General features: G+C 36.2%; 1 protein-coding gene across 20 annotated transcripts in view; it reads left to right on the top strand.

Annotated features, from left to right (window-relative positions):
* The window catches only part of MCTP1 (multiple C2 and transmembrane domain containing 1), a 242,401-nt gene that overhangs the window by 139,510 nt on the left and 76,774 nt on the right, over nt 1-26,117 (top strand). For 19 of the 20 annotated variants that reach the window (XM_085528959.1, XM_085528962.1, XM_085528964.1 and 16 more), the window contains 5 exons: nt 7,686-7,788; nt 10,801-10,903; nt 11,257-11,358; nt 11,707-11,781; nt 13,592-13,711. In XM_085528959.1, the coding sequence (XP_085385085.1) occupies nt 7,686-7,788; nt 10,801-10,903; nt 11,257-11,358; nt 11,707-11,781; nt 13,592-13,711 (503 nt within the window). Of the gene's footprint in view, nt 1-7,685; nt 7,789-10,800; nt 10,904-11,256; nt 11,359-11,706; nt 11,782-13,591; nt 13,712-24,845; nt 25,023-26,117 lie in introns of those variants that run through there. The other variant, XM_085528970.1, reaches the window with a different exon arrangement.

Below are 26,117 nucleotides of genomic sequence, written 5' to 3' on the forward strand. Positions count from 1 at the left end.
ATTTATCTGGAGCATCTTAGGCCTCTACTTTCTCACAGAATTATGTGATAAATATCAGCTAAGAGGCAAATGAGATGTGCATGAAATGAATTTTTAACACTTTGATTACTGTGTCTCCAGTCTTCATTAGAAGTTAATTTATTTGTATTTCTGTTCTCGTTATTAGTCTGATGTCTGCATTTTTGGGGGGTACTGTGATTTCAGCACCTGATATTTGAGACAGATTTTATTCAAAAGCTCAGTGATATTTATGTTTGCAATCAAAAGCATTTAAAGTTTCTCCAACTTTGAAGAAAAGAAGCAGGCATAGAAAGGGAGAGTCTTATTTTCTTTGTATAAAAATGGTATTCAGCCCTCTTTCTAAGTAAATCCCATGTTAAAATTTTGATTGAAATGTTTGAAAGTAGAATGAAGACACCAAGATGGCTAAACGTGCAGAATGTAAATGATTTTCCTAAAATCTGTTCTACTAAAATGTCCTAATATGTTGTGTGCAAAAAATAGTCATGGAAATTGTTCCTCAAATGCTAGCAAATGTCAGAATGATGTACACAAATGTTAAATTCAGAAAGGTATGGAAGCCTGTACGTATAAAATTGAAGGAATAAATTCAGAGACCCTTTGGAAGTATGTTTCCAAAAGCAATTTGCTCTGTCGATTGGTGCTTTTAGAATTGAATATGAACTTGAAGTATCTTCATAAAGTAATTAAATCTATTAGGTAGGTAGTATTCTGGGGTAGATAAAATCTCATCTGATCCCATGTTGTTTACCTGAAGACATTATTCCAATACTGCAAAACTGTGTCGTCCCCCCCTCCCCCCCCCCCCTTTTTTTTTCTATTGAAAGTAGCAGTTTCAAGTTATTAATGGCAAAATTAGAATTTAAAACTTTTTTTTAAATTTATTTTTATTTTTTTAAATTAATTAATACTAACTTTTTGAGTTAAATATCCAGGAAAAATATTTGTACTTATTAACACGTATCTGCTTTTCTTTCAATATTCTGTGGAAATGATTTGAGAGTGGCACTGTGCTGAATTGCTTGGTAAGATGTCTTCAGCATTTATGAAATCAGCCCATTGCAACATAATTGCAGCAACATTGCTGAAGAGGAATTATCATTACCACTTTAAAGATGGAAAACTAGGAAAGGTTAACTGACTCAGCTAAGGCCCACAGAGCAAGTCCTTGTCAAAGCTGGCATTTGGCTTGGGTCCTGTGCTTAATCCATTAGATAAGGCAGCTTCTCATGCTATTGAGCCATTCCTCCTTCTGGCCAAAGGTCAGACTGACTGCTCTGTTGCAGGCAGCTGGCTGGCAGGGATCTTGGAACAACATTAGTGACATTAGCGTCTGCATGAGTGGCACTGCCCCCCAGAGTCATGAACTGGGTGTCTTGTCTTGTCTTTCCCCAAAATAAAGGCATTTTTTTGACTGTGGGGACACACTTGGACAGGCATGGCCAGCATTAGGGAAGATCCTTAATAACCAATGAAATATTCAAATGATGTTTCAGCTTTCTTAACCAACTTAAACTTGATTGAACTTTGTGAAAGTATTCCCTATGAGCTTGACTTTTCTAAGTAGAACTGGAATTGAAATCTACTATTAAATCTTTAGACTTTCTGAAACATTTTTACTAGTCTTTCTGATTCTAGTTCAGTTTGGATACTGTAATTTGACTGACAGACAAATTCATATAATACTTAGTCCAGAATAAAGCAGATAGTCTACTGGTGGTCTGCTTAAAAACGGTTCATAGTCTAGCTTATACCAGAGTTGGTTTCTAACAGTCTATATAACTGGTAGACTGATCAATGACAGGTAAATGTTAGATTCTAATCTATATGTAATCTGCCACATGGCTCCTTTTCTTTTGAGAAAATGTTAAAAAATGAAATTAGGAAATGATTTGTGACTTTGAATTTCAATCATTGTATGCTTTTTATAAATGGAGTAGAAACATCTCCAGAGGGTTGATGGGGATCTAGTCCCATGCTATCTGCAGTCCTTGAAATCTTTATGAAGTGTGGTAGGTTTTTCAGAGGACAAGTAGATGTCCCATACACTTCTTGGCTTGAATCTACACTGGAAAGCAATTACATCAATGGTAGTTGCTTCTAGGAATCCACAGCAGTTCTGACTGGGAAAAAGAGAGTCATTGTATGATGACTGATGGTTTGATTTTGTTTTTTTTTATTATTTTTTTTAATTATTATTGTTTTGTGTACTAGAAGCTGATTTCTCAAAGGCTGAAAACAGAATGGTATAACATTAATAATATTAAAAACACAAGTGTTTTTTTCCTCCCTAAAACAGGGAATTATTTTACTGCTTAAAATATGGATGTTGCCAAATGTTTGATTATTACTGTTTCTTTTTTACATTATCCAAATACAAATTCAAATAGCTGACATGCAATCTTCTGGATAGTTTTGTAATCAAGGAACATTGCAGTTTTAAGCAGGATAAACAAGAAATGCAAATTTTAGCTATTAATCAAGGAAAATAATTTGATTACAGGTGGAATCAGAAAGTATGGAAAGTATGGAAGTGTGATGATATTAAATTGACATTCTTGTTTTCAAAAATGGCTGCGGAGATTTTTGTTGGGAGCAAAGCCTACCAGGAAACAAAACATTTTGTTGGACAATTCTGTTCCTCAGAGACTATTGAAAGGCGGCACATATGTTTAACTTGACCATATATACAAATCATCTTGTATTGCAATTTAGGAGCTCTAATGTTCAGCTAAAGTTCCTTTTTATGCATCTATATGTCATTTATACATTTATATATTATCTTCTGTAAGATCTGAATTGGTCGCATCAAACAATCTGTGGTGAAAAAAAGTGTTGGTCTGGGAGTTGAACTGGGGGTGAATCTCACTTTGTTGTTTTGGCTGGATCTGTTGCCCACTGGAGTTGATGTCGTATAGAGCCTGTACGTAGGCTCTACATCACCTCAAGCCTGGAAGATGGGTTGCAGCAACATATGTCTTTGAGATGGACACACTACTTAGATTTCTGTTAGGCATACAACATCAGTGCTTAAGTGTTCACAAGTTACCTAGCGTCTTTTGTGCTTGCTAATTATGTAGAGCGCAGCAAGCCTGCTTATCTAGGAATGTGGTCAATGAACTTGTGAAACAGTCATTTCCCAAACTTTCCTAGCTGTAAAACATAACAGAAGTGGTAGACAATGTGGTGCTGTACCTGCTTGAAGAAAACAAGTCAGAAGATAAAATTATTTGAGGCTTTACTGTTTTCATTTTTTAAGTATTTTGAGAAGCAGTTCAACATTGTCACTACTTAAGTCTTTTTAATAGTTAAAAAATGTGTATTACCTGTCCTTTTAAGAGAAAAAAAAAGTTGTTCCGGTTCCCATCCTGCCCTCCTGATAATGTAGCCAAGGGTTTCCTGTGTTTATAGTGTTCAATATGAGGGACTCAGTGCTGATTGAAGAAAGTAAAATAATTTATATAGATCTAAGTGCAGCAATCTTAGTTTGCAATTTGGTCTTGCTGACTGCTGAAACAATAAATGCAATACAGCATTGCAGAAAATGGATATCTGTCAAACTAGTTGCAATCTGTGGTATAATAAATAAAGTGGGAGGCTTCAAAAGACAAGTAGTCTTTAATTTTTTTAAGCAGGAGCTTACAGTATGAAGTGCAATAGCATCTAGCTATCACTCTGAGAGCATGAGTCTGTAATGAATAAAGAGGGGAAAAGAGTGAGAAAGATCCATCAAAATACAGGCAGATTTCTAGGTTACTATGAGGATTATTTAAATTAGCACTTTATTTCCATTATTTTAGGAACCTTTAGAACTGTAAAAGTAGAGTTCAAAAAGCATGTGACATTACAGTAACAGAGAGGATTAATGAGATTTGTTTGATTTCTTATTGAGGTTTACTGCAGGTTTGATTTCAGTCACTGGGAAGGTGTACTTCACTGGTTTTACTACCTACTCATTTTATGAGTTCCTACAAACAGTGCCAGACATAATAGTGATTAGTCCCACTAAGGTCATAGGATTACTCAGAATTATAATTGCTGGTTTCAGTCATGTTGGGAGCATGCTGTAATGTGTGAGTGCCAGACGATGGTCTTATCATTTCTTGCACAGCACTAAGCACACACGTTTAGGGCTATATTTGGATGCAGTTTGTGGATATCATCCTGATCAATAAACTTAAGTACCTCTGAAGTCATCAGATCAGAAGTTGAAGTCCTCTGAAGGGCACAGAGCAGGATGCTAGTTAGAGCAGCCTCAGTAGACACATAGGTTTGGGTAAAATTTCTTGACATATGACAGATGATACAAGGTGATATATGACAGTTGTGATTCAGTTTGTAGTAGAAGGCATACTTCTGATAATGATTCAATTTAGACTAATGTAGTGTAGCTGAGGCTGCTCAAGTCTAATTGAAAGTTTTAGAGTGTACTTTTAGGACTGTTAGGTAGATATCATATACATTTCTAAACACACATTTCTTTCTTTAATACAGAAATAAAAAAGATTTACTTTTTTCAATTGCCAGTTTCATTAACTACTCAAAAGTTGTGTGGCTTGGTTGAAATATGTGTTGTATTTAAGATACTGGTTTGGGAATAACCCAGTGATGAGTATATGTTGTAAGTTCCTCCATTTCCTGAGCCTAGAGGCTAAGCAGAACTAAGGACATAGCCTTTAATGTCATTGCTTTCTTAAGGCTTTCATTAGGAATGGTCCCATTACATTAAACTCTTGCAATTACATTAAACTCCACAATTGCAACTCACAGGTTGTCTTAGCTATCAGTGAGAGGTAAGCTTGGATTATTATTTCTAATAATGAAAACGTGAATGATGGATGTGAGTTTCATCGCACACTTGTATATTTCTTAGTCCTTGTCTTTCTAGATCATGTTCACTTATTTGGGTTGATATCCAAATAATGTTTGCACATACCATATGTTTTACATCTCAACTATGATAATTCTTTCCAATACTCAGCTTAGTTTTGCATTTTTTAGTATACAGAATGAACACCCATGGGTGATAGTGAAAGGCCTTGCAGATGGGAACTTCATAGCTTTCACTTATGATAAAAGCAGTATGCCTTAGCAGAGATTTCATAAAAGGAAAAGTTCTACTTGCAAACCATGGTATTTCAGCCTTTGCAAGTACTATTTCATAATACTCATAATACTTTTGTCAACATTGATCTCAAACTGTTCTCCACTTATTTGGTCACACAGGTAAGCTACTTGAAAAGGAGAGCATGAGAGAATGGTTCTTTCATTTTTGACAGCTGTTTGTCTTTGGTTTATCAAGCACTTCTGTTATTAATTTTGCATTATATTTAACATTCTTAAATTGATCGATACTCATAAATTTAAAGAGAGTCATAGAAAAAGTGCGCTTCAACAGATGCAGAAAATAAATGCATCTAGTAAATGTTTTGGGTTTGTTTTTTTTCCAGAGTGTGCTTTTAGACACTCTGGTACATTTTGCCTCATCACTGTAACTATCCAGGAGTTTGTTTTTTGTTTTTTGTTTTTTGTTTTTGTGTTATTGTTACAGTGACTGAAGAATTAATCCTTTTTCAAGTTTAATAGGACAGATTCTGTGATATTCTGTGTTTTGGAAAAGGTAAACATCTATTCTAACCGTAGTTCACAATGTGTTTAAAACAATTATTCTTTGTCATTAAAGTTAATAATATGCACATTAACCTCTGATGTAGTCTGAATCAATATTGCAGTTTGGAAGGTTTGACCCCTGGACAGTTTTGTCTAAATATTGATTTCATTGTCATTTGTATAGGGTATGAAACAAATTACATGCCTTCCTAATATCATTAATGTAGCTCCATTGAACTAATCAATTTATAGCTTCTTATAATACATGACATAGCATGATGGAAATATTGAAGACACTATGAAATGCAATTGCATAGTGAGCTAGACTCGACTGTGGAAGGCCAATGCCAACACTCAATAACTTTCCAGCTCTGCCTCCCACATAAAATCCAGAGACAAGAGCAACCCACTCTGTGATGTGCAATCCAGTTCTTAATTTCCAACAGAAAAAACGTTTTGAATTCTGGGTGCAGCGATATATTTTCCAGCTTTGTGGCCTTAAATGAAAATAATACATACACTTGTATTCTGTGCTGAGGGAAAATGTCAGCTACGGAAGTCAGCCAGGCTAGAAGCATGATACAGTGTTCAAATTTGCTGGTAGCGTACCTGGTTGTGAATGAAACTCATAGTTTCATTTTGCTAATTGGTTTAATAGTAAAACAGTGTACATCAGATTGTTCCTTTCAGTGGATGAAATCAGGCTAAGAGAGAGAGCATCCCTCTGTCTTGGCCAGCATTTACAGTTATCGTCATTGCTGCCATAATTTAAAATTTTACTCCACACTGTGATTTATTCTCTTTAATGGCTCTTTACTGCATCTGTCTTCACACAATGACTCCTCATGTTTTCATGATTGCTCCTTACATCATAGCTGTTCGTCAGATCTATGCATTCTTACCTTTCCTTCCAGGAAATTTCAGGGGTGTCCTTGAAATATTTCTTTTCTTTTGCTTCTTCCCTTTTTGGAGATCTCTCTTTTTACATAGGTAAACAGTCGCTTGTTGTAATTCAGATATCAAAGTGCTTTCTTTTCCTTTGCAAATACAAACCCCAGTGTTGAGAATATCTAAGAAAAAGCTTAGTGTGACTTCTACATCTTCCTCCTACTTCTAGTCAGAGTGGTTTTTCTTCCTGTCTGTTTTACTGGTAGTTGAGTACAGCTTTCTGTAAGTAACTGACTCTAAGTTGACACACATTTTGGAGGCATTCCCCACACACGTTTCCTTTCCCGTTCTTTTCCCTTATATTAAAAAGAAGACAAACCAACAACTTCAATACCCAGGCAAGGATGTTGTTTCCACTATTTGTGTATTAAATTTTCAAAGCAGCATCTTCATGCTTTCTCATGTGTTGGCTTTCATGCTGAGGGACCTTCTTGTAAATATATGCAAAGCTACTTCATTGTGCATTAATGTATACAAAAATATCAACCACGTTTGAGCGTCTGCTGTGCTGAGACTACAGCCCACCATTCCAGCTGATATTGTCTCATTGCTTAATAGTACTTGCCTATTTTCTCAGGTGTTAGGCTTTTATGTGGGACTGTCTTTAAGGCTTTTTGATTTGGGGGAAAAGATTTGTACAGCGGGAAACATGTAGGGCATAGTAATCTTTGGATAAGTATCATAGATGCTATGTTATTACAAGTAGTATGGAATAATAAACTTCCAACATATCAAAATCTAATTATGTTATCATTCAAGTCAACATGGGTCTTGCATGATTAAAGTTGTCTTAGCTGTCTCAGAGGGGTGCTTGGCATGTTTTGGGAACGTGTTGTTTTTGATCAGAAAAAGCAGTGTGGCAATTTTTTCATTTCTCTTTCTTCCTCTTGTCCCTTGCCTTCACAAAAAGATGTTGTTTTAGTGAAAAATGTTAATAGATTATGGGGATGAACACTCTGTTATTGCCTGTATTATATTCTACATCATTGTAAGACTACCTGAATTAATTATTGAGTAGCTTACAAAAACAAGTAATCTTGATTTTAATGTTGCTCACAGTGAGTTTTCTTAATTCATAAAATTTGTTCCAAATTGTCTCTTAATAGGTAAAAGTGACCCATTTTGTGTAGTTGAACTGAACAATGACAGACTGCTGACTCATACTGTCTACAAGAACCTCAACCCAGAATGGAACAAGATCTTCACATTGTAGGTGTTCGGGTTTTGTAAGAGATTGATACTTTTTATTTTGTGTTTCATTCGTGGTTTTTTCCTCTTTCTTTCTTTCTTTCTTTCTTTCTTTCTTTCTTTCTTTCTTTCTTTCTTTCTTTCTTTCTTTCTTTCTTTCTTTCTTTCTTTCTTTCTTTCTTTCTTTCTTTCTTTCTTTCTTTCTTTCTTTCTTTCTTTCTTTCTTTCTTTCTTTCTTTCTTTCTTTCTTTCTTTCTTTCTTTCTTTCTTTCTTTCTTTCTTTCTTTCTTTCTTTCTTTCTTTCTTTCTTTCTTTCTTTCTTTCTTTCTTTCTTTCTTTCTTTCTTTCTTTCTTTCTTTCTTTCTTTCTTTCTTTCTTTCTTTCTTTCTTTCTTTCTTTCTTTCTTTCTTTCTTTCTTTCTTTCTTTCTTTCTTTCTTTCTTTCTTTCTTTCTTTCTTTCTTTCTTTCTTTCTTTCTTTCTTCCTTCCTTCCTTCCTTCCTTCCTTCCTTCCTTCCTTCCTTCCTTCCTTCCTTCCTTCCTTCCTTCCTTCCTTCCTTCCTTCCTTCCTTCCTTCCTTCCTTCCTTCCTTCCTTCCTTCCTTCCTTCCTTCCTTCCTTCCTTCCTTCCTTCCTTCCTTCCTTCCTTCCTTCCTTCCTTCCTTCCTTCCTTCCTTCCTTCCTTCCTTCCTTCCTTCCTTCCTTCCTTCCTTCCTTCCTTCCTTCCTTCCTTCCTTCCTTCCTTCCTTCCTTCCTTCCTTCCTTCCTTCCTTCCTTCCTTCCTTCCTTCCTTCCTTCCTTCCTTCCTTCCTTCCTTCCTTCCTTCCTTCCTTCCTTCCTTCCTTCCTTCCTTCCTTCCTTCCTTCCTTCCTTCCTTCCTTCCTTCCTTCCTTCCTTCCTTCCTTCCTTCCTTCCTTCCTTCCTTCCTTCCTTCCTTCCTTCCTTCCTTTCTTTTTTCTTTTTTCTTTTTTCTTTTTTCTTTTTGAAGAGAAAGTATGTATACGTATATATATATATATAGCATATCAAAGATACTTACTGCCAATTCAAGTGAAAGTATGTCTGATGACATACTGCTGTTTCTGAAGTAAGCAAGTGAATACTTGGCTAAGAATTAAAAGCATGAGAAAAATATAAACTTTCATACTTTTAAAATATAAAAATGTACAATTTTAAAAGTTAATTTTTTTTTTAAAATGCAATATGGAATGCTAAACAGTCTGGACTCCTGCAGTCTTTAGTGGAAATTTGAAGAACCGGAGTGATTTTGACTCTGAAGATTTTTGTGAGAAATAAAGGATTTTGTTATCTCTGGTAAAATGTTATAATTTTAGTAAACACTAGAAAACTGTGAAAAGGAGGTCTTTATATCATCATACTTTTCTGACTTACAGTCTGTATTTTTCTATGAACTCCACTTATTATTTCCATTTGCCAACTGCATTTCTCACAATGTGTTTTAGAATCATAATAGTGCAGTGCTGCTACTGGGCAAAATGCAGTCTTAAGTGTTTAGTTTATTGGGATGCAAAACAGTAATTATTTTTTCCCTTTGTTAATTTGAAGACACTAAAAGGTTTTGATAAACTAGGAAAAAGCACGACCAACAAAACATCCCTGTTATTTTTCTTGCTCTGTTGCCTTATTTGTCTCCCACTTTCTCTCTGTCTGACTGCAGTGTGACATCACTGAGCAGAAAAATGGATCAGCTGCAGGTTCCTCTGCTGCTGAAATCTTCTAGTAATCCACTGCAAAACCAATAGAGGCTTTAGCTTTGTGTACAATTATCTAACTTTATCATAAGTGACAGTGTTGCATTTTGTCCTTGATCTCAAAGCACGGTTTGACTTTAGTCTTTGTGTTTCTTTACTCAGTTTGTTGTTTGTATGCTTGGCAGCCACAGCTTTCCTTGCCTTGCTTGCAGTTGACTCTCAGGAATGAACTCTGAACAAAAGAAAAAAAATCTCAAATTAGTTGTACTTCTCATTATCTTATTAATGTAGATCTCATTTACATATATGTATAAACATGCTAAATTCTTCATTAATTTATTTTTGTCTATATATAGAGCTAGTAACTAATCAACCTACGCTGCTTGACAGTGTTCTCTATGTAAGGAACAGTCTGATTTATAGAGGACAAAAGACTGGTCAGGAAACAAATGGAAAAACTCTAAATGACCTTAAAAGAATGTTTTAACCTATCTTACATGTTCATTAGTTACTCTCAAATTTGTCATTTAATTTTGGAATACTGATGCAGTTTATCCAGAGGTATATATTTTAGTAAAGTTGAATTGCTGTCCTTGAATTCCTGTTTCCTGACTCATCACTTTATACAAAGATGACTTATCTCAAACAGTTTCGGTATCTTTTCTCTTAATAAGGAGTGTGATTTTTTCACTTGAGAGTCTGCCTTTTTTCTGTTATGTTTGTTGTGTGTGTTGGTGGAGTGTTTAATAGCTTGCAGGCAAGTAAGAGAACTAGCTGAAAAACACATTGCTTCTCATTGCTTTCTCCTAATTTGTTGTAATGACTGCTCTATGCTTGTAATTAAGCAGGGATTCTAAAATTAAATAGCTCATTCTCTGTACAAGGATGTGCTAGTGTATCTGATGATTGTTTTCACTTAAGAACCTGCAGACTGCGCAGTATTCACAGTAGGAATTACAGCAAAAATAGCAGTGTTTCAGTGTGGCTGTAAGGCTCTTGGTCTGCTGCCTGCCACGATAAATCCCCAGCACTGCTACACGCTGGCTCCCTTTGCAGCTCGTGCAGTGTTAGCACCAGGTAGGAAATTTAAAGCAACATCCTTCAGAAAACTTCTGTCAAAGCCCTGCAGAGCACACAATTGCTTCAGCTCCTTGAGAACACTTGGGTTGTACAGAGGGATGCCTAATTCACTTGAATTTTGCTCTCTGCTTGTGACCTGACAAAGTACAAGGGCTTCTGGCTTTGCTACCCTTTTGCACTTTTGTCCTTGGTAACTGCTGGTGTAGGTGAATTCTCTCCTCCATCTCTGCTTTTTCTTCTGTAGCAATATTAAAGACATCCACTCGGTGCTTGAAGTGACAGTTTATGACGAGGACCGCGATCGGAGTGCTGACTTTCTAGGCAAAGTTGCGATACCGCTGCTATCTGTAAGTTTCATTCACCTGACACACTGCTACGTATTTTTCTTGCTGAAGGAAGGAGAAGGGGAAAAAAAAAAATAGAGGGGAAAAATTTGCAGCTCCATGTCTGTCATTTCTCAACCAAGGTCTGTAATAAGAACACTAAAATTTTAACATACTCCATTCACGGCCATGTTGAATCCCATGATAGTTAATTTTTCCTGACAGACTCGGTCCTGGTAATGAACAGGTACTTGTCAGACTTGCCACAGTTGTTTTGGGTTCTCTGTCAGTTTCAGCAGCTGGGGGTCAGGGGTCACCAGGGGGGGGTATTCAGCGGAGACCGCGAGACAGACGGCTGTCATGTCCTTTTCCTGCAGATTCAAAATGGTGAACAGAAAGCCTACGTCTTGAAAAACAAGCAGCTGACAGGGCCAACAAAGGGGGTCATCTATCTTGAAATAGATGTGATTTTTAATGCTGTAAGTCTTAACTTTGGCTTTTTTGTACTGCTAAAGAGTTCAGTTTCATGAAAGCTTTTGTTCCCGATTTGTAGAGAATTTCTGTCATTCCTCATTTTCTCTAAACCTTGATGTATACCACAGAATACTCTTCTGCCACTGCCTGGCACACCCACTCTTTTTGTTGTTGCTGCTGCTGCTACTATTGCTGCTAATGCACGAAGCAGCAGCCTCTGCCTCTGCGTGCACCTGTGTGTCCTGGGCTTGGCAGCTGTGACTTTGAAACTTCCTAATTTTTGCAAATCGGGGCATGTGCTTTTAGTTAGGAGCAAGTAAGCTTGAAATATTGACATACATTTTAATGTGTAGGTGAAAGCCAGCATACGAACCTTAATGCCCAAAGAACAGAAGTACATTGAAGAGGAAAACAGACTGTCTAAACAGGTAAAGAGTAAGGAAACACTAATCCTATCCAAAAGCCTTAATATCGAGTGTGCACATCTAAATATCTGGTATCGCACTGCTGAGGGTAAAGAATAACATTTTCATTACCTGTTTACAAAAGAATATGATAGGTAGAATGAGGCAGAAACAAAATACGTGGTTTTATTGTATCTCTTCTTTATAAACTGCAACTTAATTTCCGTGAAATAAGTGAATAAGAACACAGTTCAAAACATCAGGTTCCACACATATCAGATTATAGCGCAGGTGCATGTAAGCTAAGTCTTGCATAAATTTTTGCTGCTAACCTTGACTTGAAAGACTTCCTTTTTTTTTTTTTTTTTTGCTTGATAGAAAGGCATTCAGCATTCTTGTTCCAGACTTTAAGTAAATTCATGATATAAGGTTTGAATCCCAGCTGAAGGCAATCTAAAACTCATTATAATTTTTCTGAGCTCTGGATAAGAAATTTGTGGACCCTGTTTCTTTTTTTTCTAGATACTCTTTCCATTGTTAGTTTTAATAGTTGTTAAACATTGTTTAAACACACATTACCTTTTTCTGTATCTGAACTACTTTCGTTTAAGTTTTTTCTTCTGACATGAATGGTTTATTTTATATGGGAGAACTGAGCTTTTGGTCGAATTATAGCAATAGAATATTTTGTTCATTAACAGAGACAGAAGTCTTGGAAATGATTTTTATTTTGAAGAAAACTTGCAGAACTGAGCATAATTTGTGTGGTCTGCTGGATGAATTGCACATCAGCTTTTCAGTATATTTCCTTAACATTATTCAAAAGGCAGAATATTTCTTTATTCTTTTGGGTAAAGACATTGCTAAATCTGCCTTTTTCACTGTTATGTCAGTGAAGAAACAGGAAACAATTTTATTCAAAATTCATTCTTCTGCCTACTTTCATAGGAGAAAATGGCATCATGGTTTCTGCAGATTGCAGGAGGAATTCACTTTAAGTATCCAACTGTGGTTTAGGCTTTGTTTTGTTTTGTTTCTTTAACTTACATGTCGTGTCCATCCACAGTAACAGCTAGAGGGAAAAAAGAATAAATCTTTATATGTCAGTAATGTAATAGCATTACAAAAGATTCAAAAGTTCTGGAAAAGCGTATGTCTACCCAGCATTTTCTATGCTATTCAACACAGAAATTAAATGAATAACTTGTCTGTGTACACTTATTGTGATCAAATTTTGTGCCTTTTTAGTAGACTTAAGGGTGATCTGAATTAAAATGTAAAACTGCTATATTTCATTTTGGTGTAGACGCAGTTAAAGTTACTTCCGTAAAACACTCAAATATGCATGGTGATGATGAGAATTTGTTATGAAGCAGAAAATTTGGATGTTAAAGAAATAGTTGATCTTAGAGAAGTAATTTTTCAGGTTAGCATCCTACAGCATTTTTTCATTAAGAAAGATAAGAATTTTCTGAATACTTAATAATAGGGACACCTGCTCAATAAAACTCTGATATGCTGATAACAAAATTGCTCATGGTGTTCATCAAGTGGCTTCCTTAAAATCTCAAGTTGCCACTGAACAGTGGAAGTGAAGAGAATAATCTGTATATCAGTTAGAAATAAATTCAACAAATAAAAGTTTACACACTTATCTAAAAATCTCTCTCTTCCAAGTGTCTCTAAATATTCTCTTTGTGTGGGTTAGACAGACAAACCATGCAGGTTTCTTTTTAAACTTTGCCCAAAGTGACAGTGAGAATATTATAAGGATGAACCTCTTCTGAAGCTTATGGGGTTTTGAAATATTTTTGTTCTTTCATCTTTTTAATAGTTGCTATTAAGAAACTTCATTCGCATGAAGCGTTGTGTCATGGTGCTCATAAATGCCGCCTACTACATTAACAGTTGCTTTGACTGGGATTCACCCCCAAGAAGTCTTGCTGCTTTTTTGGTATGATCTTCTTTATATTGCTATTAATCACCACTGTGTATTTACACTGTAGACTGAGAAATGATGCGGTGCTCATGTGGAGGTATCTGATTGCTTGTTTCACTTGAAGTTTTATTTAAAATTAAGAGGATACCACAAATCATTTTCATTCACATTCTTAAGAAGTGTGTAATGTCACGCAAAAAATATAGTCATCTAAAAAAAAAAAAATATATATATATATATATACACACATATATACATATATATATGTATGCAAATAAAAAAATGTGATCCAACTTAAAACATATCCAACTATACATATTTAGCTTTTCACAGATTAATATGCATGTGGAATACATACCTGATGTTTACTGAAGAAAAGAAAATGAAATGACATTCTGTCCTCTTTGTCCAATGAGGTTCTTTCTTTCCCTTGGTGCACTGCTGTGGCCAGGGAAAAAGCTGTGTTGCTCTTAAATCATGCTGGTTTCCAGTTACAGAATGCATTCAGTGTCATAGTTGGAAATCCACCAGATTTCATGGGGAGAGCTGTTATTTTATTACTGTAGTTTTAGAGTGTTGCAATAACAATGTCTTCCTGATCATACAGGCATAAAAGCTTGAGTCTTTTCAGTTTTCTTTTAGTGCTTATTTTGCAGTGTGGTAGTTGTAGATATATTCTGTCTGCACAAGTAGTGTGACTATAGCTGTATGTAGTTCAGCATCCAAAGGCTTGATCTCTGCTTCTCAGTCTGATGTTATTCTGTCCAAGGATCACAACATCCTACTGTAGAACAAAATATCCACAGCATATATTTTTATCATCAGATCTATGTGAACTTTCGTTGTGATTGTAAAGTTTGAACTTAGTTATTTTCTGGAGATTCATAGCTATCATTGGTCCATGAAGAATCTCATAATCTGTCTTGGTAGTGGTTAACTTGCACATGTGATCCTGAGTTGTGCCTGCACACAGATTAAACTGGAATTCAGTAGATTCTGTTAAAATGTTGTACTTTTATGTATCATTTTCTTCACAATTCACTTCACAATTAAGCACATTATGTCTCCTCTTGAAGTTGCCTCCCAGAGGTCAGAGCATGTCACAGTGAAATGTCAGTTCCAGAAAGGTGTTGAGAAATAGGCCATTTTGCAAGTTTCCAGCCCTGAAGTCAGACAAATAATGTACTATAAGTAAACTTTTAAATTAGCTGTTTCTTATTTCTTGTTGAATTTAAAGGCACATGCTGATAGATGATATCTACAAACTTAGAGCCATTTTCACGAGTGAAGTATGTGAACGTTGACTTTTCAGACCTCAGATTTTCTAGTTACAGATACTCTTTCTTGATACACTGACCCATCTCTTTGATTTCCAGTGGAGCATTTCTTACAGAAGACAATATATGAAGAAGCTCTGTTTGACTAGCTTAGTTTTCTTAAGTATAATGGGTTAATCATGATTAATAAAAGCCTTGGAAAGAGGGGTTACCCTTGGAAAGCCTCGATCAATATGGCTCCATAATAAATTGCAGTTATCTGCTTTATGCTATCTGCACGCTGGAGTGTTCACCAGTTGTTTTTTTTAAGTCATTCCTCTTGGAGTGTGACGATGTTATTAGAAAAGACTGAAAAGTGCTGAGTGCTGATTACTTAGACTACAGAACTTGTATTACTCAAAATTTTAAATTAGTGGAAGCCTTTTCTAAAGAGGAAGTGCTTTATGAATTTTTTATCGTGTTATTCATTGCTCGTTCTTTTTCGAAGCTATCCAAACCAACCAGCTCAATAACTGGTGTTTCACATGCTGTACGTGGAAGTATAGAGAGCGAGAAGTTTTCAACATTCTAGATTATGCATTTACCATCTCAGACAATATTGTGTCTGTTTCTTTTCTACTTCATAGCTTTCACTGGGGATTTTGCATGAATGACTTTTTTTTTCTTTTTTTTTTTTCCTTTTTTTTTTTTTCCTTTTCCCCTTGTGCCTCAGTAATACACAGGAGAAGAATAATTGCTATCTAGATGTAATTTTTTAATTTTTGTTGCTGAAATCATTGTGACATACTACTGTCATGGACTTATTTTTTATTCACATATTCAAATATATTTGCAAGGAGCTTATGAGATGTGGGTTGATCTGAATGCGTTTATGTGACTTTGGATTTGAAATACCAGATTTTATATTCTATCCTCCTTCTTCTTTGTTTCCTGTTAAATAAAAGAGCGTGTTACCAGTTTGCACTAAACACTTCTGAAGCACCTAAATACATAAGAAAAGAACAGAGTACATGCAGAGAACCTTTGCCGTAAATTCACTTTAAAATAAATTTCTGGATGAATTTGGAAGTTTATTTTTGTACTCAATAATTAATACACTATGCTCGAGGCACAAGAACTGTATTAGAATATGCAAAAGTTGTGGTGTTTTTTTGGGGGTTTTTTGGGTTTTTTTTGTTTTTTTTTTTTTTCCTTTAGATTAATCTACTGTGGGCACAGAAGTGTCTACTAAATTGGGCCTAATTTCCGTGAGTTTCTTGGCCAGACATTTGTGTTCTTGCAGATGTCAGTGGGTGCAACGTAGGGGGAAAAAAGTGTGTACTCTTTTTCCAATACTGTCATTTCTCACCGTAATGAGCACAAAAATAATTGGACAACTGAGCTATCAGTAAAAGGACACACTTCAACATGAGTCAATGAATTATTTTATGGGACAAACTTTAATCTTTAAATGTGATTGTAGATAATTTGTGCTACCATCTGTCCATTTGGAATTCTTTTAGCCTTTTCAGTCGTTATACAGTAAGTGCTGCTGTGTTTAACATTAGCATTTGATATTTTACACATTTAATTTCTGTACTGCTGTGTGGTCCTTGGGGAGCTTCGCTCTAGTGCTACATGAGAGAGACAAAGTATTGATCAGTTAACATTTCAGCTACATTTATGTATGTCGCAAAATTAATGAAAATGCCAGACAAAAATGTCAGAGTGCACAAAAAGGTAGAATTTAAATTTGGTAGTTTAATGAAAAGTTTAAGATGTGCATTATCAAAAATGTCCCCTTGCCTTTAAAGTACAATTCATAACTGAGTAGCTAAAAGGAGATACATATTTTACCTAGAAGAATATTGGATATGAAATATGGGTGATTATTAAATCTTCAAGCTATTTGGTGTCCCAAAATGGCCTCCGTAAAGCACTTTAATTGCCTGCTTGAACATATAACTGTTACTCATAAAATAAACTTGTTTCCTTTCCAGTTTGGAAGCAGAATACCCTCACTTGATCACACACAGACTTTTCAGTTTTCAAATTAAAGTTTTCAGTGAGCACATTCTTATTCCTCTGAATCTTTCTATACATATGAACAGACAGGTACACAGAAAGTATTTTGTTTATTAAGCTCTGAAATACTGATAAAATGATGCACCCTGCATCTTAGTCATTTGTCAGGTCTAACTCACCTTCTCTTTGTCTTCTAACGTTACACAATTCTTGTGCAGAAATGACATACTAGTCACTAGCCTTTGATTAAATGTTAGTTCTCTTGCACATGCACCACTTAGTTGTGGAGGTGTCATACTAATTAATGGAAATGAAGAAGAAAACAGAAGTGAAAAAGAACTGGCAGGAAATGAGACTGTAAGATAATTTTGTCAACTTGAGTAGCTTTTTCCTATTGAACAAGGAAATGCTCACTATCATGTATTTCAGAAGTGAATTGCACTAAAAGCTGAAGGAAAAAAAATAAAATTAACGATACCATTAGGAGTAAAAATGTGCTTAATTGTTAAACATTAAAAAAAATGTAATTTTATGAAAAAATATGAGATATATTTAATAACTTTAAACAAGCTTTAGTTTTTATGAATACCATTTTTTGAGAATCTAAAATATAAACACTGTTGAACTATTTTTTTACTAAACCTGGTGAAATGGTTCATTGGATTGTTGGGTTCTCTTTGCCACCTGTTGCCTAGAATTTGAAGTGCTGGTAAAGATAAAGTGCTGGTAAGATAGGTTTTAAAAAACTAATTTTAAAAAACTAATTTTTAAAAAAACTAAGCTGATGTGGTAAATCTTGCTATCCTAAATCCATGCCTTCTCTGGCATGATGACTTCTGAGGTGTGATGTGTTTGGCACATTGTGTGCTTGCACGTCTGATGCATGGAAGGACTGGGAATGTTTACATGTTTAATAATTTTCTCTAGTATTTCTTTTAATGTTATTTCATTTTATTCTCTTCAAACAGTGAATTCATATTTGCTGAACCAGTTTCGTAGTGTGATTAATTGTGTGAGTGCAGACTTGGTGCCATTGTAGCGTACATCATGTACGCTTCATGCCATCCAGGTGCTGTTCCTGGAGGGCAAGTTTCTGTCTTAGGGTCTATGTCACATCTGTGGTCATCTTCCCAGTGACTGGGATACCCACCCCAGAACATCGTATATGGTACTGTCTTTACCTTTAGGTACTTTAATTGAACCCGAGGTGTGTGTTTCATCTGCATGTCTGTTATGGGGGAATATCTATCTTCCATTCTGAGTTCTGCATAATCTTGAAGGGTTTCATCATTCCTCTGTATTGTGTAGAGGTACTTCCATCATTTTGCATGCACAGTTGAGGTGAGGAGCCTTTACTGTTTCTAAGCCAGGAAGCACATGGCGGTTGAAGGCAGTATCCCTACTGGACATTGCCTTAACTACTGGAGTATTCTTTGTACTTATTTTACTTGTATCACTGTTTAGAAGACTGTCAACTATACTGTAAACTATTTGCTTATCAAAGCTTTTAATATGCTGCTAAAGCTTTGATTCACCAGAATGAGATAAAAAAATTATGGAAATTAAGAAAAATGGTTCCTATCCCACATTTAGTTGTTATTCAAAATGTTTTTTAAACATGCCTCAGTTTCTTCTCAAGGCAGCAACATGAGCAGAAAACTAGCTAGCCAGATTATGTGAGTTGGGCCAGATGGACCCAGAGGCCCTGCCAACCTCAGCCAGTCCAGGATTTTGTTGACTGCTGAAGACAAGTGAGGTAACAAACATGTATGGCTTGGGAGGCTCTCCTGTAAAGAGCAGCTTGTAGACATACCCTGAGGCTCCGACTCTGTGTGTTACTGAAAGAGTGAGTTGCAGGATGGTTGTATATTACTGCATGGCTGCATGACCAAATAGGCACTCAACTACAAGCCCTTGTCTCTTTCTTCTTGAGTGTTCAAAATGAATGAAAATAAATTTATTTTAGGAGCAGTGTTATAATTTTTTGCTTACAATGAAAGAACTGTGGTCAGTGTCAACTTGACTGGACCTTACAGGAATTAATATTTTATGAATGGTTTCAGTGTAGCAAAAAAAGGCAGAAACTAGATATGATGTAGTAAGAGAAGTCCAAATGGGGGAAATAGAACAGAAAAGCACTGTTTTAAAAGCTTCTGAAAACAGTGTGCAGTAGGGGTAGGAAAACAGCTTGTTTAAAAATGAAGCTACCAGTTTCTTATTTAAGGGAGCTGACATTCCTTTGTTTAGTAGGCACGTGGATGGTCGGTACAAACATCTGTCTTTGGGCAGAAGAATCAAGAGCAAGTAAAATATTTTCAGTGTGCTCAGTTTTACTGGAGAGAAAACACTTTGTAGTGTTTCAAGTATGTGTAATTAAAATGTTTGTCCCTCTTTCGTTGTTTAGCATGCAATTTTATAATTTTGATTTCAATTGCAGAAACTGAAATCCATGCAAAAACAATGAAATAAAGATCATTAATCAGAAAAAGAAACACCTTGCTTCTGCTAGTGCTGCACCTGCTGAATGACTAACTGTAATTGGTCTTATTGGTGTTGTAAATAAAGCCTCAAAAGAAGCATACCCTTAAGTAACAATTGTAAAAATCACCCAGGAGGCTTTAAAACATATTCCTAAAATGGGACAGTCTGCTACTCACAGCTTTATCCTACAATTTGATAAAAGAGTGTTGTTGCATGTTTCCCATTAGTTAGTAGGAGGAGGGAGTTGATAGGTACATGTTACATTTGGTATCCAGAACTGGCATGGAGGGTGAATGATTGATCTGTTCCCCTGTGGGCAGTGAGAGACTGAAATGACAGAAGTGTCCTGAAAGCCACTATTTCCAAGAACTCTATGTTTCAGGCCTGAAGGTTGATATCTCAAGGTGATGCTGCTCAGCACCTCCTAGCTCTTCTCCTGCTGAAAGTGGCACATGTTCTTCTGCTGTTCCCTTTCTTACAGACACTCAGCCTTCCTCCTCACTGTAAGGTGGCCTTCCCATTCAAGAAGCTTCATTTTTACTTGAATTCCTTTAAAGTATGTGTAGGAAAGTCATATGAAACACCTGTTATGACAAACATGGAAAAACTCCTTGTCTTCTCACTTAGAGAAATTTCAGTAGAATGGATAAAAGCAGTAGTAATAGACAATGCCCTTTGCTTTGGGCAGTGTGTGTCTGTATACAGAGCAGACCTTGAAATTTCAAGTGGGCAAACCACTGAAGCATAGTGTATGAGAAGAATATTTAAGTTTAGATTTTTTTCATTATTCTTATCAATTGGGCATACGGTGCTTAGCACATTATTTACAGTTTACTCGGGTTAAGCTTTGTTTCTGTGCAGGTGTTCTCTGTACCTGAAGAGCTAATATTAAATCCCAGCTTTGGAGAAAGCCTTTACCTCAGTGTCTCTCTGGAATGCCTTTATGTGTGGTTTTCTCCCTTCCTTCTGGGTGCTAGCTCAAGGCTGAAGCACTGAGTTATGAGCCTGCACTGGTCAGCTTGAAGTCCAGGCAGAATATTTGCTTAAATTACTGAATTTAAGGCCAGTCTAATGGTTGGGAAGAAAGTCCTGGTTAGAAAGGCTGGTTAGCAGCCTTGCCGTTGGTAAAGGGTTGGGTATTAGTTATGGCCTGTCTAGCCTGTTAGCTTTTTATTCCGGTTCCAGCAATGAGTAGGCAAAATTACCCTAAAGGGGGGTGGGGGGAGATTAACAGCTCTAGATCAAATGATTGCAATAGATACTCAGTAGGCTTGCAGCTGCATGTCAGTTCACTGCAGTTCATACATTTCCACAAGGAGCTTCCGCAGAATTACTGTATCTCTGGTATTGCTTCTGCAAGGCTTTTGACATGGTCCCATGCAGTGTTTGTTGTTCTAAATTGGAAAAATACAGATTTTAAGGGTTTACTTTGGAGTGATGAGGAACTGGTTGGTTTGTCACAACTGGAGGGTTGTGAGGTGGAGGCCATAGATGAGTATGTCCTAAAATGGGTGGCAACCCTACCCACGGCCTGAAAATAAATAAATGATAGATAGATAGATAGATAGATAGATAGATAGATAGATAGATAGATAGATAGATATAGATAGATAGATATAGATAGATAAAAAGAAGCCACTGATCTGCAAAGAGAAAAATAGTTGTCATAATCTAGTCCTGTCTGTTTGACATTCTTTACTGCTCTCACAGCTATTGCTAGTGCTGCAAAGTTATCTGTTAAAACTGGTATTATGCAATGGGAACTTCTTGGGCAATTAGTGTACAGCACCAAGTGAATAGGAGACATGATTTTCTTTCCACAGCCATATAGTAACTGTGATTACATGAGCCTGTATTCCAATTCTAATTGACTAGCCTCTGCAAGTAGACACTGCTCATTAATGAATACAGACAGACACTTCCTAACCCCATTAAAGAAAAAACAGAAAGCTAGCAAAGAGTTGTGTTCAAAAAGGAGAAAAATTAATTCTGGTTTGATATACTGAGTATGTATTTTGCATTCATTTTTACAGGAAGTGGCACTGGATGCCTGGGAAAGCTATGATTAAGAAAAAAAAAGAAAAAAAAAAAAGCATTTCAAGCTAATATTAATTCATATCTGTAATTCTTTACCCTAAGTATGTCTCTGCTAAATATAACTTGAGAAACATATTAAGCTGTAGGTAAATCTCTGCTTTAATAGTAGCCAGGGCAGTAGTAATGCAGGAGATTTTGCTGTTTACTTTTATATCTTATTCTTTGAATATATGAATGTGTGGTGTCTGTTTGGTTTGAAACGCTTTTTTTTTCCTGAACTATTCTCACCTTAATAAAGTCAGCTTGTATAATATTTCTGTTCTTTCTTTGCCTCTCATGAGGTCTATTTCTTTCTGATGCTCATTTTTAAGGCAGAGGGAAAATCTCTTCTTTATTGTAGACCAGATGGCACAGGTGTATACATTTGGAAGCCTATTTTCTTATGCTAAATTCTTCAGTTTCCAGGAAAAATGTATTTTTAATTATCAAAAGCATTGGATTCCTTTGAAGATAGGCAATCAGGACTGTAAAGGCTACTTTTAATGACTGTTAAAATTTTTAGAAAATGGAGAAAGGGCAGTTGTATTTGTTCGGTACACAACATTCTTTTTGGCCTTTTTCTTTACAAACCACTAATGCTAGCAGATACTGTATTCCTTTAGCATGACTGAAGGAGTTAAAGGCAGATATTCTTAATATTTGCCACCATCTTAATTATTACTTGCTAAAAGCACCACTGTTAGCAGAAGGATTATGAGTTAATAAAAATGTCACAGTATTAGTATATAAAACACAATTTAATTTTCCCAAGATAATGATTAACAGCACAAGGCTATATTAAGAACATTCAACGCCTGTTGCCTAAATGTGCTCAATTTTCATATTTTAGGAAGAGTATCATAACTTTGTAACAAGTAAACATAAATATTTTGGGGGAATGGATCTTAAAGATCAGGCAACTAATGAAATCTCTTTTAAGCTTGTTTGAGCTTTGCTTTTATATTATATCACTGCATTCTTAGCAGTACAACTTGCAATCTGAGTAGTGTTGGTTTTTTTTGTTAGGTGTTGTTATTTGCTAGTGCATCTTCAGGGAAACACATCAAAAATTATTTATCTGCCACAGTCTAAAGCATTAGGAAATCTAAAGCATTTGGAAAACAAATACACCAGCAGGTCACCAGTACGTAGGCATTCTTTTCATGTACAGGAACCAGTCTGGGTGTGGGTCAGTCCTTTAACCTTTCCAGACGTTGCTGCTTTGTCCCCAGCTGCGCCCAGTTTTATGGGGCATCTGGGTTATGTCGCTATGAACAAGATACAGCTCTGGAAGCCATCGATGCGTTGAGAGCTGCAGCCCCCTGAAGTTATCTACCCAGGTGCCCTCCCACTGTGCTACCTGAGCACCCGCAAACTGAGCTGTGTCCCATTCAGTGCTGCAAGAACGGGCCCATTGTCACTTCAGGAATCGTTTGTGTCCGGGAGAAAATTATGCCCTCTCCACTTCTGAATGAAAGACAAGGCTGTTGTTACTCTAGGGATATTAGGCCTCACTGCTTTTCTGAGAAAACAAATTTGCTGTAACTTTATCTGTAATTTAGTACTGAATGGGTGCAAACAGGATCTACATGCTATAGAATGCAAGGCAGAAGTAAGGGTTTGTTAAAGCCATGAAAGGGATGTGTAACCCTTATATTTCCAAAAGCAGCCTCCTCAAGGCTGTGGGTTATAAAGGAGAAAATTTCATGGCAGCCTCTGCATTAGACAGGTTTGGTCTTTACTTTAAAAGCACAATTGAAAATACAAGGCCTCTGTTTACATGGTGAATTTGGCAAAATTGCAAGTTCCTGAAATTGAAGGCACTTACTTTGCCTTGACCAACCTTCTTGGTGAAAAACTGCAGTTTAGACTACTCAAGTTGTCAGGGGTTTGGGGTGGGGGGTGTGTGTGTTGCAAGACCCGTTATTTTCCCCTTTCTCTGAGAAAAGGCAGCAGAGCATTCTTATTCTTAAGTTCTGCTTTCTTGGAAATATCATGTCATAGTGCTTAGATAGAATTTCTGTTTTATTGATTGATTCCTGATGATCAACCTTTGATAGGAAGTAAAACTATTAATTGCTTTAAGCCTCTGTCCTGAGGAATACTCAACCCTTCCAAATGGTGATAGTGAAGCTGTTGCACACCAACCAGAGTGTTTCATTCCAGCGGCATTACTTTCACGCTTGTGCACTCACTCAATGCTTTACGTCCTGATTAAGTGGCAAATGTGCAAACTGTTTGTTTCACATTCTTTCTTTTTCTCTTTTTCCCCCTTTTATTTTTTTAATAGAAAAAAAAAAAAAATCAATCCAGTTCTAGGAGCTTGATCTTACTGATTAGCAAAGTTAAAGTTAAGAACATAATGTGGTTTCTAATCGTCTGGCAGCTGTCATTAGTGAGTGACAATGTAGTTAATCCCCCACGACATACAGCCCAGCTCCTCCATTCTCCCAAAAGCAGGGAAAGCCACCTCCAGGCACACTTCCAACCCAGGCTGAGAGCAGGCAGTGAATGTCTGACCCCGGGATCTGAACCTGGGAATCTCTGGTTAGTATGCTTCATTGCCTCTGGATCACTGCACTCGCCCTTCTGCTCCTTTCCTTAGAATCTCTAATATGCGTAATTTAAATTAAATTATTTTAATTAAATCATTCAACTATTTCTCACAGTGCAAAACAGTTAGGAACTCTAGGTGACTGTGTTTAAAATCAGGTGTCGTGACTTGACCAGACTGAAGTTAGGCAGCCAAAGATGGCTATAAATTCTGCAACAGGCAAAGCGAAGTGTGAGAGGATGACTACAAATTAAACTGGAACTAGCAGTCATATCAGTTATTCCTAATTCCTGCTGGTATTTTTTTTCTTGACATTGTTCCTCACGCTGGCTTCACAGTTTTCAGAGGAGGCAATGGGCTGAGCAGGCTGTGCAGGGAGTTTGTGATTTCTGGGTGGAGATAAAGCTCTTGGTTTATTTCCTGATTTGAGCAGTCCTGTAATTTGCCAGTCCAAGAACGAATTCTCTGCTGTAACCCCAGTCAGGATTTGTCACAGGTAGCCCCACATCACCCGATGACAAGTCACTGTTGTACTCTCAGGGTGATGTTTATTTTGTTTTCCCTGGACACCTCCTTTTTCTCTAACTTCTCCGGTTAAAAAAGCCCAGTGTTTCCTTTCCTGCTCCCCCAAGACACAGAGAGCAATGCAAACCCCAAAAGCTGAAGAATTTTAATGCAGGAGGAGTGCTTCAAAACAAACTGCCTGTGCTCTAAAATGTAGTTACAGACTAATTAAATTCTGTTGTCTGCCTGGCAGAGACAAATACGGTGCTTTTGCAAGACCACTGTAAGACTTGGATGTTTGAACCAACACCCCCCATACAACCCTGAAGTACAGGACTACCTGGTTGCTCTGTGATGGATCTAGTCTCTGCTGGCTTTTGATGTTTAGAACTGATTGTTGAAAATAAAATATACGTTGGTTAAAAAATGACAGATTGTTTCTGGGGGCGTTTTCAATGTTCACCTTTATGATAGTTGCTTTTTTTTAAGTTAATGCAGTTTAAAAATCATTTTAAGTTTTCCAACACAAAGAAAAGAAATGAGATATTGGATTCGCAAACAAAAGCTTTATTGGTTTATGACAAGTAATCCATCTTTTTGCATTACTGTAGCATCTTACCCCAGATTATTTTTCATAATTGATAATTTGTGAGTCATATGTTTGTTATCTATTCTATGATGGGTTTCTAAATAGTGAATGATATCAAAGGTCATTGAGCTTTCATAAAGAAAATGTTTTCATTTTATATTTTGAGTTTTGGTTGGTGTTCTGAAGAACTTTGTAAACATTTCAGGGAAGAGTACAAGGGAAAAAAAATAATAGCAGTTTTCCTGGTGGAAAATTTGTGCTCTGTTGGAAAATTTGCGCTCTGTAATATTGCAGTATAAAGAAAAAATGAATGTTAGGGCACAAATTAATTACTGGAGCTATATATAAATGCTTAACCAGAGTTACTTTGCATTAGAAGACTATTACGATTTGCATTATGGAGGTTAAGCTTTAGAAGTTAGAAGAACATACATGGCACATGTGTACAGCAAAATTAAGAATGGTATTTGTAATGTGACTGATTCATTTTTATTTTTCCTTTTCAGAAATATTTTTACTATGATCAAAAAGCCATTGCTTTCCTTTAGCCATGAAATAGAGGTGGGAGGATGGGGAGTGGTGTTTCAGTCATGCATCACCTCAATGTTTTTTGAGAAATAAAATATTGGGTGTGAATTAAGAAAATCAAATGAGGAAATAAGGGCATAGATTTTTGTGTAAAGTAATAGGGGGCAACAAAAATGACATGACATGTTTTGATACAGTAGTCTGCCCCAGAAAAATAATTAACAAAAATATATGGGCTTATGATACAAAATTTAGTTAGCCTAATGAGACAACTAGTAGGAACTTTTCCCTTTATTAATTTTTCTCCTGCAGATTATGAGTATTATCACTAGCTGTGCTCACAGAGCTTTCTGATGCAATTAAAAATTGGGAGAACAGAATAAAATATGAATATGTTCAATCAGTGGG

Source organism: Coturnix japonica, chromosome Z (genome assembly GCF_054131305.1).
Source record: "Coturnix japonica strain WE chromosome Z, WE-NBRP24, whole genome shotgun sequence".
Taxonomy (NCBI): Eukaryota; Metazoa; Chordata; class Aves; order Galliformes; family Phasianidae; genus Coturnix; species Coturnix japonica.